The sequence below is a fragment of the Notolepis coatsorum genome, assembly GCF_963971535.1.
Source record: "Notolepis coatsorum genome assembly, chromosome: 12".
Taxonomy (NCBI): Eukaryota; Metazoa; Chordata; class Actinopteri; order Aulopiformes; family Paralepididae; genus Notolepis; species Notolepis coatsorum.
The window spans coordinates 75,882,452-75,898,408 of record NC_140176.1 but is presented as its reverse complement, the minus strand read 5'-3'; the positions used below and the strand labels follow the sequence as shown (position 1 = coordinate 75,898,408).

Below are 15,957 nucleotides of genomic sequence, written 5' to 3'. Positions count from 1 at the left end.
CTGGAGCGGATAAGGCAAGAAGAACCCGGCAAAGAAAAGAAAGACAATAATGAAAAACCAACAAACCCAGAACAAACTAAACAAAACACACCACCATAACACCACCACCATATACAAACCTAATACAAATAAAACGAAAACCTAAACACAAACAAAATAAATTAAATACAATTTAATCAACAAATCCTACCCCCAGTGTTATGTCACGTGGTACATTTTAAACCTGGAATTTGTTTGGAAGAGAACAATCATGTTTATTATTATGTTATTATTATCGGCGTTCCAGTGCAAGTGAGTGTTTGCCGTGGTGTTTTAGGCTAATCGCATGGGACAGGTGAGATACATATACGGCCAGCTGCGCAAAATAAACAAGTCTAAAAAAAACTGACCTCAGATCTGCCGTGGGAAGGAATTTATTGTCGACATAACAGTCCTAGCAGGGGCATAAAATACATTTTTTAAGGCTGATACCAGACCATGGCTTGAACCGGATATTCATTAAACATGCATTTTTTTCCTAGATCGCCGTAGTCGAAATCTACAGACAAAACCGCAAATGCTTTATTTTTTTAATATATTTATCTAAAGAGCAGCCGTCGATTTGATTTGAAGTCGGTCGCTATTATGATGTTCGCCCTTCCAGGACCTTGACGCAGCAGCGCTTCCTTTCAGCCATTGAATCGGGCAGAGGCTCCATAGAGTTGTTTTTATTTCTACCGCTGCCTCTATGCGTGATTTATGAAAATGGCGAGCGAAATGCTCCGCGCTTGTTTATTTTAGGTATCAATTTATGGTGTCGGGTGAAGATCTTCTATCTGGCTCGTGTGTCGGGCGAAAGGGAATACAATAATGTCGGGGGGTGCCGCGGCTGGAGGTGCGTCCTCTTGTCAGGGCGCAGCCGCCGCCGCCAGTTGTAGCTCAGCCGGTTCTTCATCATACGGTGCAGCGTCGGGTACGGGAGGAGGAGGTGGTACGGGAGCGGGAGTGGCAGGCCGGCTGCCCGGTCGAGTTCTCGAGCACATCTTCTCCTATTTAGATTCGCAGGATTTAATGAGTTGCTCGTTAGTGTGTTGGCACTGGTACACCACTCTGGCCGACGAGAACAGCGAGGTGTGGCGCAGCCTCTGCGGCCGCTCCCTCAGCGAGGAGGCTCTCCGGTCTGACATCCTCTGCAACCTGCCCACATACAGGGGCAAGGTATTATTGTGTTGTTTACCAACTTCATGTCTATCTGTACGTCATGTATGTCCTGATGAATTGAAAATGGGGGACCCTGATGTAAACAAGACGAAAGTCTTTCTCTGGTCTGCATCCCCTTAACAATTGTGTGTATTGAGCTGTACTGTATTGTACCCATTCTGCAATCTGTTAATAAAGTTTTCAATCAATCAATCAATCAATCAATGTGATTGCTTGATTGAAATGTATAGGTCAGTGTGGATTGGACAGGGTTAAAGACTAGAGACCAAACTTGAAATGTTGAAGCTTGTATCATGCCATAGAACACACAGTAGTGACTTTGATTTGATTTCAAAACGTTTTTGTAGTGATTTTTATTGTCTTACAAATATACCCAGCATCAATGTTTACTGCCCCCCCCCCCCCCCTTTACTAGGGATGCACCGATACCGATGAATTGTTGAATTTCTGAATCTGATTCCAAGAAACACATCTAACATCATGCCAGAAATAATCAAATCCAAGTGACTTGATTTGCTGCATTTTTTGATATGTTGAATTTTTGTCCATTGACCCCCAAAACGAACGTCCAAGTCTATACTGTTCACTAAAAGTAATGGATCGGATCGCTCGGTACTCTGTATCGGCCGATACCCAGAGCCCAGGTATGGGTATCGGTACTGAAAAAGTATTGGATCGGTGCATCCCTCCCTTTTTACCCCACATCTAATGCCCCCATTGCAGCAGCAGAACATCTCAACAACTCCCTCCTCCTCCTCTCCCACGCAGCTCAAGTCGTTCCAGCACGCCCTGAGCTCCCACGACTGCTCGCGCAACGTCTACGTGAAGAAGAACGGCTTCACCCTGCACCGCAACCCCATCGCCCAGAGCACCGACGGCGCGCGCGCCAAGATCGGCTTCTCCGAGGGGCGGCACGCCTGGGAGATCTGGTGGGAGGGCCCCCTCGGCACCGTGGCGGTGATCGGCGTCGCCACCAAGCGGGCGGCCATGCAGTGCCAGGGCTACGTGGCCCTGCTGGGGAGCGACGACCAGAGCTGGGGCTGGAACCTGGTGGACAACAACCTGCTGCACAACGGGGAGGTCAGCGGCAACTTCCCACAGTGCAACAACGCCCCCAAATACCAGGTGGGTACCAGCCGTGTGTGTGTGTGTGTGTGTGTGTGTGTGTGTGTGTGTGTGTGTGTGTGTGTGTGTGTGTGTGTGTGTGTGTGTGTGTGTGTGTGTGTGTGTGTGTGTGTGTGTGTGTGTGTGTGTGTGTGTGTGTGTGTGTGTGTGTGTGTGTGTGTGTGTGTGTGTGTGTGTGTGTGTGTGTGTGTGTGTGTGTGTGTGTGTGTGTGTGTGTGTGTGTGTGTGTGTGTGTGTGTGTGTGTGTGTCAGGGGGCGACACTCCTGCACTTGACGTTTTTGAAGTGGAGCGACGAGGAGGTGCCCTTTCTTTGTGCCTGCGTTCACATGTCAGTTTAACAACCAGATACGGCAAAACTGCTCAACCGGACAAACCAGGACCTTTACATTATTTTTACTACTGATGACATAATGAAGGGTGTCCCATTTCCTAGGTAACGATTTCAACCCCTTCCCCTTGTACCTCCGTTCTGAAGTGCCACTACTACCCAGTCCAGGGCACTCCAAAACTAGGGGTAGGGCCAAGGGAAGGGAATTGGGATTGGGCCTTCATTTCGCTACACAGGATCAACCAGGGCAGGGACCTAAGTCTTTTGTCCACTAGCCACCAGTGTGGGCAGTCGGTTTCAAAATTCACTCACTATTTTACCAACAAAACCTTTGGGGTTTCTGGTTCCATTTTCAAATGGAGCACCACTCCAAATGGTGGTTGGTATTTACCCGACAAAGTGGCGGTTTGAGACGAAGCCAGAATTGACTTGCATTTGGCTGGTGGCTGGGGTTCCTTTCCAACCCAGAGCCATATGTCATACTAGTATGTATTACTAAACAGGGAATGATATGTAAGGGATAATGTATAGCTACGAGGTCATTGTCGCAAAATAATTTACCGACACAGAGTTTAGAACACCGAGGCGCCTCGCCGAGGTGTTTTTTAAACGTAGTGAAGGTCAATTATTTTGCGATAATGACCGAGTATAGCCAGGGAGCGAAATTAACTTTTTGACTCACCGGCCAGTGGCGGGTAGATGGGAAGAGTCTACCCGCCAAGCATATTTCTTACCTGCCAAAATTTTTTTGATTAAAAAAAAATATATATATATTTTATATAAAAAAATGTTTTTAAATAAAATATATATTATATAATCATACTTGTAGTTGTATTATCTGCGAGACATCGCCACCACGCAATAAGTCAAAATGCTTGCTATCTGCAAACAGCTCCACTGTCTGTGTGTATACTTGAGTAGCCTCCAGCTCCAGCAAGGATTCTCCGGCCCTGCAGCTAGACCCTATATTCAGCTAGACCCTACATTCAGCATGCAAGGATTCTCCGGCGATGCAGCTGGACCCTATTTAACGTTAGCTAGCTAAGCTAGCTAACGAGGGAACGGAGGTATTATGCACTCGAGCCGACTATTGCTGGAGCATTTGTTGATATCAGCAGCTATCAGTAGCTAGCCAGCTAGATACCGTTAGACAATGCCTCGTCATGTATTAAACTAAAAGTGAATAGTTGACTGGGTCATTGTTTAAACAGTAACGTTAGCTCATGGAGGTCCGATATAGACTAGAGCAGACGGAAGTAAACAAGCCAAACGAGAGCTTCCGATTGGTCATTTGCTTTATTTCTCATGAAACCAGTCACGTCACTCTACTGTGATTGGACTGTTGACTTGAGTGCAATGTGGGACTTGTAGTTTTTTAACGATCTCGCGGCAGAGAAAAAAAAGACGAGAACGGCTATAATCTGTACTCGCACAAGAGTATCGTTATGAACTACACGTCTACACGCCACACGGCGGGCAGCCCTCTAAGTGTCATGCGCCAAAGGTAAAAACAGACCGCCCCTGGCGGGCGGCGGGCTTTAGTTTCGGTCCCTGAGTATAGCTATACATTATCCCGCTTATTACATGGCTAACTTACTAACAATATACCTAATTCATTTTTCACCATCGACCAGACGAGATCAAATGCAGACGCAGTTGTTCTGTGGCTTCTCTGTCATCGCCAGCAGGTGTGTGGTCTGATTACCTGATGAGTGCAGCTGTGCATATGCTGAGCTTTGGTCTGCGACCAAAATGCTTGATTGTGATTGGTCAATAGCGCTGTGTTACCCGTATCAGCGGTCATTATTGCACATTGCCCATAGCAGCGGTCCGTTATCGAGAAATAACTGACCGCTGTCAGGGGCAACCGAGCGCTATTGACCAATCACAATCAAGCATTTTGGCGAATGTTAAAAACGCCATGTAATAAAGATGGATACAGGATGTGAGCTAGATGTGACTGAAGGGACAATATAGTATAGGTCATTGGTTCTGAAACATTTTCAAGGACCCCAAAATGTACATGTAATAGGTCAGGGACCCCTATCTGAGAAGATAATTGTTTTCTTTAGATGTGATTTAGTAACAGTGGAGAAACCTATGATCAGAATAGTCATATTCATTATGCTCTCATTGGGCTAACTTCTAGTGAATACAAATATTAGTGAAATTAAACTATTACTCAATTTGCCCCAGACCCCACTTTGAGAACCACTGGTATAGGCCAGTGTGAACAGAAGGCCACACCCCCTCAGCCTACTGAGAGTTGGCTGTGCTCTTAAAGGGGGCACTAAAGCATTAGTTATATCAAAACAAATGATACTTCTGAAGCTGAAAAAGTGATACTTATACATTAACATTCCACAATAAGCAATTTATGACCGAATTGAAACACCATTGTACTCGATACTTTAACTGTTTTGTTTGTGGTGCTAGTGTAACGGAGGTACCGCGAGTATATTCACAGTCACGATGGACTTCAAGTGTTGTGAAGTGACTGGACATTAGCGGTACTGCAAGTTAAACTCACTGGGACCCTGCTTTTCTTTATCATAAATCGATCAATAGAGACCGTATTAGATCCCCAATTATCATATCATGGGGTGTCATTGGAAAGCCACACTCATTGGCTACAACCCTTTGCAAAGATTTTCGAGATTGCCAAATGATTGACGGAGCTAGAACTTTTGCGTACTTTGGGGCACACCTCGCATATCGGGATGTAACTCGAGAACCGCTGAACGGATTCTGTCACCTGAAAGGGCAATCGACAGGCAACAAATAGGGTAGGGCTGGGCGATATGACCAAAAACGTTATCGCGATAAAATTATAAAATTATTTTCATATAATTCGATATCGATAATTATCGTCGATATAATGTCTGTCAAGTTTAATTAACTTCTTATGCTGCTGCGAATGTCTCAAGTCGAGTTGATGTCGTCATCAGTCCGCGCGCGTTAGCAGCAGCCGACAAGCGGAGTATCTCATGACAATAAATATGACACTAAAACTCTCTTCCGCCACAATATATTGAAACGACGTCCACTGTATAACCCCACACTACTTAAACGTGGCCTCAGAATTCAAAACACACACATACTCGGCACGTAAATATATAAAACAACGCCGTGCAAGCTAATTAGCCTAGCAAGCCTGTTGTTTATAAGTGGTGTATTCCATGACAATGTGCTAAATATTACACTAAAATACTCTCTTCCGCCACAATATATTGAAACGACGTCGACTGTATACCCCACACTACTTAAACGTGGCCTCAGAATTCAAAACACACACATACTCGGCACGTAAATAATATATAAAACAACGCCGTGCAAGCTAATTAGCCTAGCAAGCCTTGTTGTTGAGTCCTATTACCTCTGGGTCTCCTTCCGGATCTCGTTCGCTCTCGGCCATCTCCTTCACTGATTGGTTGTTAGCTGTTGTGCGTATGCACGTCACGTCATCACGTAACGTTGATTGTTGTTAGTGAGTGTGGTGAGCCGAGGCTGAACGGAGCCAAGCTTGGAAATCGATATATCGAAACTTTGCGACCACATTTCATGTTTATTTCGAGGAAATAATTTATCGCGATAGTTATCGTTATCGTTTTATCGCCCAGCCCTAAAATAGGGCTTTAATTCTATCTATATATTGTATTAAAAGAAATGCACACCCGAGCCACTAGAGGTCGGCAAAGAATCGTCCACATGTGGGCCCTTGGATGTTAACACTTTGATCGCCATGGTTAAATTCATAATTTACCATCCCTCGCCTGCTCTATTTGTCTATGGAGAAGTTCCCCTTCTTTGCAGGGCTATACCTTTTTAAATTGTATTGCTAAATTGACATTATTATGGCCCATTCAATGTCCTATATCTATTGTTCAGGGTGTAGCAACGTTATACTTTTTCATTCACATATTCATACTAAAATACGGTCTAAAGTATAAGTATGTTTTTATCGTTTTCTGCAGCTTTCTCCAGAACTTGATTTATAGCCCTAAATGCATTATATTGATGATCAAATACAGTTTGGTAGGAATCTGTGCGAGATAAAAAATGTCAACTTGATGTGCTTCTAGGAGTTACAAGTTCAAGTTTCTTTCAAGTTTCTTTAATAGTTGTCATACAGAAGTACAGAATACTTTCATACAAAATGCTTCTTACTGTTACGCTCCAGAGACTGTGCTAGACAAGATAGTATCAAATAACATAGTATAGCATGTAATTTAGAAGAAGAAAATGAGGTCACAGTGTTCGGTATAGACATATGTACAATGTTCTGAGTTACCATATAATATACAATACTATGCAGTGTACTAATGTACAGTACTATATAGTGCAAAGCAGAAATGGGATGAGGTACAATTTAGGTACAATTTACAGTAAGGTGTACGAGTTGTAGTGCAATCCTTCATCAATAAATATAAAGTGTGGGGAGTGGGTGCTACAGTGTGTTTGTTTAAAGTGGGTGTGTGCTATAAAGTGTGTGGAGTGGGTGCTACAGTGTGTTTGTTTAAAGTGAGTGTGTGCGTGTGGATGTGTGTGCTATGTGCGTTTGGTGGTTGTTGTTGTGTAGTGTTCATTGTTCGTTTAGCAGCCTGATGGCCTGGGGATAGAGTCTTTCTGTGCTCGCCTTGAGACTCCGGTATCGCTTGCCTGACCGCAGCAGTTCAAAGAGGCAGTTGTTCGGGTGACTGGAGTCTTTAATGATTCTCTTAGCTAGAGCTGCCGCGATAACCGCATTACCGCGGTATCGCTGTTGCATCACGCTCACCGCAGAGTTAGGCTGAATACCGCGTCACCGCTGGTTTTTATCATAATAATAAAGTTGGCTTGCGGCTTGCGGCTCTGCAGATATACCCTACTCGGTTCCAAGCGACCCTATTGGTCCAGCCTGGCTCTGCGGCTCTGCAGATACCCCCTACTCGACGCGTCACACTTTGTAGCCTCTGAACGAAAACAGAACGCCGCGCCACCATCTTTACTGCCTCGCTAAGGATGCATTTCATTCAGGATTTGTTTGCGACAGAACCAAGTGCAATAAACAAAAAAGAATGGATTCACTGTGTATTCTGCCTTATTTATTGATGAAACAAAACCGACATCAACCCAATTTACCACCGAGCGGAGAGTTTAGTGTCACAACAAGATCGCTGATGTGTTAAGTTTGTTGTTGTTATTACTACAGTCAGCCGATATACACGAGAGAGGTAACGTTAAACCCGGGTTTGCTTGGTAGAATACACAATGAGAGGTAACGTTAGTGTTGGCAGAATAGACGCAACGAGAGTCTGGTTAATGTTGTTATTGATTGATTGATTGAAACTGTGTTAAACTCTGGCTTGCTGCAAGCCCTCGGACATCTATGCCCACGGAGCTTTCAGTGTACACAAGCGTCAAGCGAGCGGCGGCGGCCCCGCCTGCATCCCCATTCCCCACACGGAGACAAACGGAGTAGTAGTACCTGGCTGCAGTGGAAAAGGAACAAAGTACCAGGTGCCTAAAGCGGGTCGAGTCGAGTAGGTACTATGCAGTGGAAAAGCGCCATTAGACTAGAGGCAGGCTATAAGAGTAGACTACTAAAAAAAAAAAATGCATTCAAACTTTTTTTTTTTTTTTGTGCGCACTGTGCGGTAATTACCGCGGCGGTAGGAAATATTTCGCAAATTCGTGCGGTAAGGAAAATATCAATACCGCGGCAGCTCTACTCTTAGCCTTGCCCTTGCAACGCTTGTTGTAAATGTTCTGGAGGGTGGGGAGCCCCCCTCCAATTGTGCGTTCGGCTGAACGTGTCACTCTTTGTAGTCTGCTTCGGTCTTGTGCAGTGCTATTCCCAAACCAGGAGGTGATGTTGCCAGTCAAGATGCTCTCTATTGTACATGAGTAGAAGTTCTTAAGGATCTTCTGACTGACTTGGAACTTCCTTAGGCGCCTGAGGAAGTAGAGGCGTTGTCGTGCCTTCTTCACAACACTGTCAATGTGTGTGGTCCATGTCAAGTCCTCGGATATGTAGGCTCCGAGGTACTTAAAGCTGTTGACTCTCTCAACCGGTGCCCCGTCGATGCTGAGGGGGCTGTAGTCCTTGACCCCCGACCTCCTGAAGTCCACAATCATCTCCTTTGTTTTGCTGACGTTCAGGGAGAGGCTGTTTTCCTGGCACCATCCCGCCAGGACCTTGACCTCTTCCAGGTAGGCCCTCTCGTCGTTGGCAGAGATCAGGCCCACCACCACTGTGTCGTCAGCAAATTTGATGATTGTATTGCTACTCCGCTGAGCCACACAGTCGTGTGTGTACAGGGAGTAGAGGAGGGGACTCAGAACACAGCCCTGGGGGGCCCCTATGTTGAGGGTGATGGATGAGGAGGTGCAGTTGCCTGCTCTCACCACCTGGGGTCTGCCAGTCAGGAAGTCCAAGACCCACTGGCAGAGGTCATAGTTCAAGCCCAGGTCCCTGAGCTTGGCTATGAGTATGGAGGGGACTATGGTATTGAATGCCGAGCTGTAGTCGATGAATAGCATTCTCACATAGTTCCCCTGCCTCTTGTCCAGGTGTGATGCTGCTGTGTGCAGCACATGGGCTATGGCGTCCTTCGTGGACCTGTTGGGGCGGTATGCAAATTGCAGGGGGTCCATGTTGATGGGGAGGGAGGAGCAGATGTAGCCCTTTACTAGCTTCTCAAAGCACTTCATGGCTATGGAGGTGAGAGCTACAGGGCGGTAGTCGTACGTATGATCTGATGTTGACCGGATGGGCGAGGGGTTGTTTATAATTCCGTGGGCAACGTTCTATCATTCATCTAGTGTGGGTGATATGATCATCAGAGCAGTTTATATGGAACACGTTAAAAAAAAACGCTGAATCTTACCGTATCTTCCTCGCGCCGTTGGGCGATGAGCGTGGAGCAGAGATATTCCTATTATGGGATGTAGAAATACCCGATCCATTTCCAGGTTGTATAATAGTATATACGTCCAAATCATGTTGTTTATCGAGTTATTTGCACTGATCGGTGTTCACTGTGTCAAGATGGAGTCCCTCTAACGATAGCGAGTTCCCGGACGAAATATTGGTGAGCACCACTTCATCCACAGATCACTTCCTGTTGGGCGATCTGCCGATCGGCCACCAGATGGCGCTCTTGAACCGTTAGAGAGTTGAGTGGGACTCAGCAGTATATCTCAGGTCCCCGGGGGAGAAATATGATTTCGATCACAGATTTTTGAAATATTGATATCAAAGACGTGTTACGGCGTCTTCGGCAGAATGAGCATGGCGGGGAATGACGAGTTTCGGCGTCTCCGGCGATTAAAGTGTTAAGAGGTTAATGTTTTTAAATATATATTTTTTGTAGCCAAGAGTAAAGACCATAACCCTATCAAAAACAGTAGTCAAAGTGTATATTTTCATTTTTACCGATGTTTTATACGATTTATCGGAAATACGAATTTATCTGAAAATGCTAATTATCGTAAAAACCGCAAGGAAATTACTAAATCCTGCCATTGGAAAGAGGAGAATTTTCCCTATCCATAGATGTATGATTTGGCCATAATAAGGTCAAGGTCAAGTTTAAGGTCAAATATGAATTTATAATTAAAATCGATTATCATTCATTACTGTATCTACAAATCCTTCTGTTTAATCATCTTCCCTTTATTCATCTGCTTAGATTTTTTGTACACATGACCTCAATAAGGTGGTGAATGAGCTCAGTGAGCATTTTCTCCTACCCGTATCAATTTTTGATCAAAGATGCAAAAATCATAAATCATCATTTATATTCTCCTTTTCTTCATTACAATTTACTCAGCCTAGTAACAGACACAATATTTCTGACACTGGAAATACATACCCCCAGGTCCCTAGATGTTCCTAGATACCAAGAACATGCAAATTGACCTTGCAGAAGTGAAGCAATCGTCCAGTTACTTAGGCAGGTACCTTTAGGTGAAATATTCCTACAGCTTAACAGGTTAAAAGGCATACAGACACGTTACCAAGAAGTGAATTCACCTCTTGGTATAGTGGTCTGCGATGTTGCCCGCGGCGCAGGAGACCGGGGTTCGAGACTCGTTCAGGGCAATCCCTTCACAGGGGTCGAACCAGCGTTTCCGTTAGCCGGTAATTACCGGTATTTGACCGGCAAAATCTGTTGAAGTCCGACATATTTAATCTCTCCGGTCTTAATGTCCGGTGAAAATAATTCCCTGAGTCTAAGCACAATTTGATTATTTGAATTGTATTAAAATAGGCTAAAATTAAATAGCCTATGCGATGAACGAAACAATCATTACATTTGTTTCATCGTTGCTTCTAATAATGACAACGACGTTGTCAGCGAGAGCATAGTGCTGGGTGTGCGAACTTTTGTGAAGCTGCAGAGCCGGAGCAGCAGCAGCACAATGCAGTACTCCAGCAGTACTCCAATTCAGCCATTTTCAATTCAATGTTGGGTGGGGGGCGCTGCTGTGCGGTCCCCAGAAAAGAGCCAATAACAGCTGAATCTGCTGCTCTGCATCGACATACTCTCGCAAATAAGTCATTGGGAGGTGGAGAGAGAGAGAGTCGTCACGCAAACCCACGATAATGTTGCCGTCTCTCTCTGCCAAATTTCTCAGTTCTTCGCTTGATATAATTAATACAAATGTCCAATATAACGGAATTCGTTAGCTCATAAAAATGTGATTATAACAGACTGTTGTTTATTAATGTCGGGCGACTGCCCACAGACACCTATTTGATTTAAAGTCGGCAGCAGCACGAGTCTCGGGACTTATTTTATTTGGAATATAATGACTTTATACGCAAAAGTAGCCTAGTTTTAAGTAAAAATATTATAAATCTACATGCCTTGATGATGTCATTCTTTTGTTTTGTTGTCATTCTTTTGCCTATCAATTGTTTTTAAGCTCAATAAACTCTGACCGGAATTTCTCTCATTTGACCGGTAGATTGAAATCTACCGGACACTGAGGCCGGCAACAATTTTTTCTAACGGAAACCCTGGGTCGAACTGTAACACAACGCAGTGATGGCAATACGAAACTGGCTACACTAGCCCTGTGCACTGTGAGGTCCTGTCATCATTGTATCATGTGTGTGTCTGTCATACTGTGGACCTTTTTGTTTGTGAGTTGTTGATGATGTGTCTTTATACCATTTGCCACCAAGGCCCAAATCCTGTACATTTATTATGGAATTCAAAAGAAAATGTCAACTTAATCTGTGAATTGAGACTCCGGTCTCGAATCCAGGTGTCAGCATTGCCTCCGGCTTGGGCCAGCCGTCATACTAACTCGTTTGGCTGAGTTAGCGGGAGGGAAGTTGATGGGTGGTAATCTGGCGTTGTGGACAGCGACTCCTACAGGTCAGGTCTGGGCGCCTGCACAGCAAAAGACGGGAAGTGGTGAAGGCAGTGTGACCTCCCACACCTTACACTTCACCAATGTGAGTCCGCGCTGTCATGTGAAAAGAGAGCCGCTGGCTGTCTCCACATGTGTCGGAGGAAGCATGTGGTAGACCTCAGGGCTCCCTAGACCGACCAGTAGGGGGCACATGCGCACAACGACCAGGTAGGGGAGGGGGGAATTGGCTTAACGACTAAATTGGGATGGGAGGAAAAAGCACAGAAAATCAGGTGGAGAAAAAGAGGATAAAAAATAAACGTAATCTGTGAATGCACGGAAACCAACGTGTGAATGCGCGGTGGTGTAGTGGTTAACACTGTTGCCCCACATCTAGAAGGTCCTGGGTTCGATTCTCGCTTGGGGACCGTGTTGCCAATTACCCAGGTGGGGTATCTCCCCGTGTTTGAAGTTTGCATGTTCTCCCCGTGCTCGCAAGGGTTTCCCCTCCCGATAAGATAAACCCAATGGAAAAACATGCACAACAGATCGCTAACGATGTCGCGTCCCTGACGAAGATGGACAGGAGCACTTGGATTGGTGCCCGCTGCAGCCCTTGTCTGCTCCCGGCTTCCCTTGGGGGGGGGGGGGGGGGAGGACGACGGGATGGGAAGTGCAGAGAACATTTCATCTGCGACTCAGTGCGTGTTAAATCTGCATGACAAATAAAGACTTCTTCTTCTTCTTCTTCTAACCTTGTTCGCCCCCCGCAGATCGGGGAGAGGATACGAGTGATTCTGGACATGGACGACAAGACGCTGGCCTTCGAGAGGGGCTTTGAGTTCCTGGGCGTGGCCTTCCGGGGGCTTCCTAGAGCCTGTCTCTTCCCTGCTGTGTCCGCTGTATACGGCAACACTGAAGTTACCATGGTCTACCTCGGCAACCCGCTGGACGGCTAGAACCACCACAACAACAACAACATGCAGTTGACTCTGTGCCACTGTCAAAACTAACGGGAACGCTGAAGAGTGCCGGACTCTCCCTTTTCATTTTGGCAAACTGTCGCTAGCACATTGTTATTTTTTATTCTTATTTCCGTGGGGGGGAGCCAAGTGGTCCCATGCCAGCTTTTCCCCAAGCAGAATGACTCGCTGGCATTATACAGGACGACAAAGAACTGTTGACATTCCACTGCTGCCGGAATAGAACCTAACCTGACACGCCAGGCCCATGGATGGCTGCTTATAATGTGACTTTTAACTCCCCATGGTGTGGTGTGTTGGGGTCTGGTCCTTCATCCTGTCATGAATTCCTGGCAGTGTAATCGCAGTAAAGTATTGGGAAAAGACCCATTTTCTCTGTTTCTGTACTAGAGCCAACAAGTATGACTTGAATGTAAAAAGCCTTACGCAGCCTGCTTAACAGCCTGTTGCCACAGTGACAGTGTAGCTTACTCTAGCTTTGATTTGGATGTTCTCTTTTTATATAGTTACAATTTTCTATTTAAAATTTAGCATTTTAAACATAGACATATTACATGGCATATTGTGTACCTGTCACAAGTTCAGAGAGTGATGCAACTGTGGGTATACCTGCCACGCACATAGACATATACATGCATGCAACCCTCAGCTCAATGTTCTCCTGTCGTGTCCAGGCTGGCTTTAGCTCCTTCCAGTTGAGAACCGTCAATACTTAACTAAAAGCAAACCTAATGCCCAAAGGAGTATAATCATGGGACTAGTTATATTATCAGGCTTTTATTTAATTATTTATTTTTAACCCAAAATGCAGAGACAGAGGGAAGATCAACATCTACAATCTCCCCGACATCATGGCATGCACTTCTACCTGCGAAGACTTCACAGCAGGGCAGTCCCATAGCAAATTAATTAGTTCAGACACTCAGATAATCAGCTTGTTCTTCCAATACTCCAATACAATACTGATTACATCGACAGGAATTCGTTGCGGGACGAGAGACCGCTGACCCCAACACACCACCACGATGAGTCAAATTGACTTTATAAGCGGCAGTATTTTTAACGAGACGTGTCAGGCTAGAATGGAACCCAGACCCTTTGCTTCCTGGTTTTGAGTTTGGGGTGGACTAAAGCGGAGTGGCAGGGATCTGTCATCGAGGTTTTCTTTTGTTTTGCCTCCAAGTGGAAGTAGAACTGCTGCTGGAACTCTTATTTACAGGAGGATTTTGATTTCATTTGATGGGATTTACACCCCCATCTGAACCTTTTACATGCAGTTTTATGTCTGTTTTGAGGACAACCGAACCAAATAGTCTATATGAACTGTGGTGACTATACTGTAAAAAGAAATGTAACTCGCATACATCACTGTAATTGTCATAGGCCAGCCTATATATGAGACATTGTAAGCGCTCATAATCTCTCAAGCCCAGCCCTTTTCTCTTGATCCTCCAATCACAACCGTTGCTTTCCTCGGACAAACTTTGTGCATGTTGGCCTCTTTGACATCATTCAGTCCTCCTGGCCCAATCCCATGATGCATTGCAGCGCACACCCCCGGCACTTCTGAAATAGAGTTTTTACACAAATGTGGATTCAGTCAACATTAATTGAATATTATGCACCAAGGTATCTGTTCACAACATTATGTAAACATTTAAATTCTAGGGGTGGGAAACTTTGGGATTATTGGTTTGAATTTCGATTGGTCACGATTATTGAAAATCCAGGAGGCCTGCTCTATTTTAAGCCATCGTTATGAAAGTACTCAACCTCTACTGCCTTTAACCCTTTGAGGTGTGAGGTTGTTTTTAGTTTTTCTTTATTCTAGAACTCCCATTGGCCTCAATGACAGTATAGCTATCGTGACGTCACCAAATTCTAATCACACAGGTGCAATTATACACCTCAAAAGGGGGAATGTTCACACACACACACACACACACACAACGCTCCCAACTTACCCTCTTTAGGTTATGAGCTTTGAAAAACATTGTTCATCTGAAAACGTATAAAGGCACCTATTCACCATATTTCATCCTGCCCATTTTTCTCCATCGTGTTTTTATCTTCGGTTGCTTAACTTCGTGGCAAAGCCAGTGTGGATATTCCCAAGTCGAATAAATAATACTTCTATATGGGCAAACCTGCACAGTTAGCTAATTCTCCTTGTAACAAAGTGTAAAGAAATAATAACAGTGGCTTGGTGTTCTTTTTTTATTTAGGATTGACTGACCTTGAAGGCTAATGTCCATTTCTGGCAACTGTGTCACGTGCCACATGGGAAGTGGAATTGACCTATCTATCCGCCCTCTTTTCTTGATCCTCCAATCGCGACGTTGCTTAGTTTTCCTCATCCGAGAGTTGTGATTGGAGGATGAAGAAAAGAGACGACGGAGCTCAAGATAGGTCAGTTACAAAAGTGGTTTGTTGCCTAGAGACATGAGGTGAATACAGTTCTCAGTCTCGAGGGTTAATTCTACACACGATTCATTGGGGTGCCGTTAAAACTACCACATAAGAGTGGATCGGAGGGATTATTCTTAGGCCAAAACGACGCAACCTGATGTACTTGCATACGCCAACATATACACTAGAAGATTTAGGCCAACTTTCAAAAAGTCTGCTCTCAGACGGGTCATGTATGCATGCATATTATGCCCCATATTGCACCGTGTCACTCCTTTAGAAAAATCCAATGGTGTAAACTTAAACCTGTACAATGTTATTATTATTGTGTATCTTTTTTATTGTGATGTTATAGTATTACATACTATTTATTTCTAGGTTTTATCCGTGGTACTATTGGTGGGGTCTTAAAAGCCTGATAATAAAGTCTACATGGTGCCAATGTTAAACTTGTGTTGTTCAACTTGTTAAAGCTGTGTGTGTGTGAGAGAGAATGTCAGCAGGCAGGCACGTCGTGCACAGATAGGGTCCAAATTGAGCTTGACCCCCTGCCCCTTTAACCT

General features: G+C 44.8%; 1 protein-coding gene across 2 annotated transcripts in view; it reads left to right on the top strand.

Annotated features, from left to right (window-relative positions):
• The first annotated feature begins 712 nt into the window (after positions 1 to 712).
• The window catches only part of fbxo45 (F-box protein 45), a 57,387-nt gene continuing 42,142 nt past the window's right edge, over positions 713 to 15,957 (top strand). Inside the window, exons 1-3 of one of the 2 annotated variants that reach the window (XM_084326645.1) lie at positions 713 to 1,197; positions 1,969 to 2,325; positions 12,776 to 15,843. In XM_084326645.1, coding sequence (XP_084182771.1) covers positions 850 to 1,197; positions 1,969 to 2,325; positions 12,776 to 12,961 — 891 coding nt within the window. In that variant the 5' untranslated portion in view covers positions 713 to 849 and the 3' untranslated portion in view covers positions 12,962 to 15,843. Of the gene's footprint in view, positions 1,198 to 1,968; positions 2,326 to 12,775; positions 15,844 to 15,957 lie in introns of those variants that run through there. The other variant, XM_084326646.1, reaches the window with a different exon arrangement.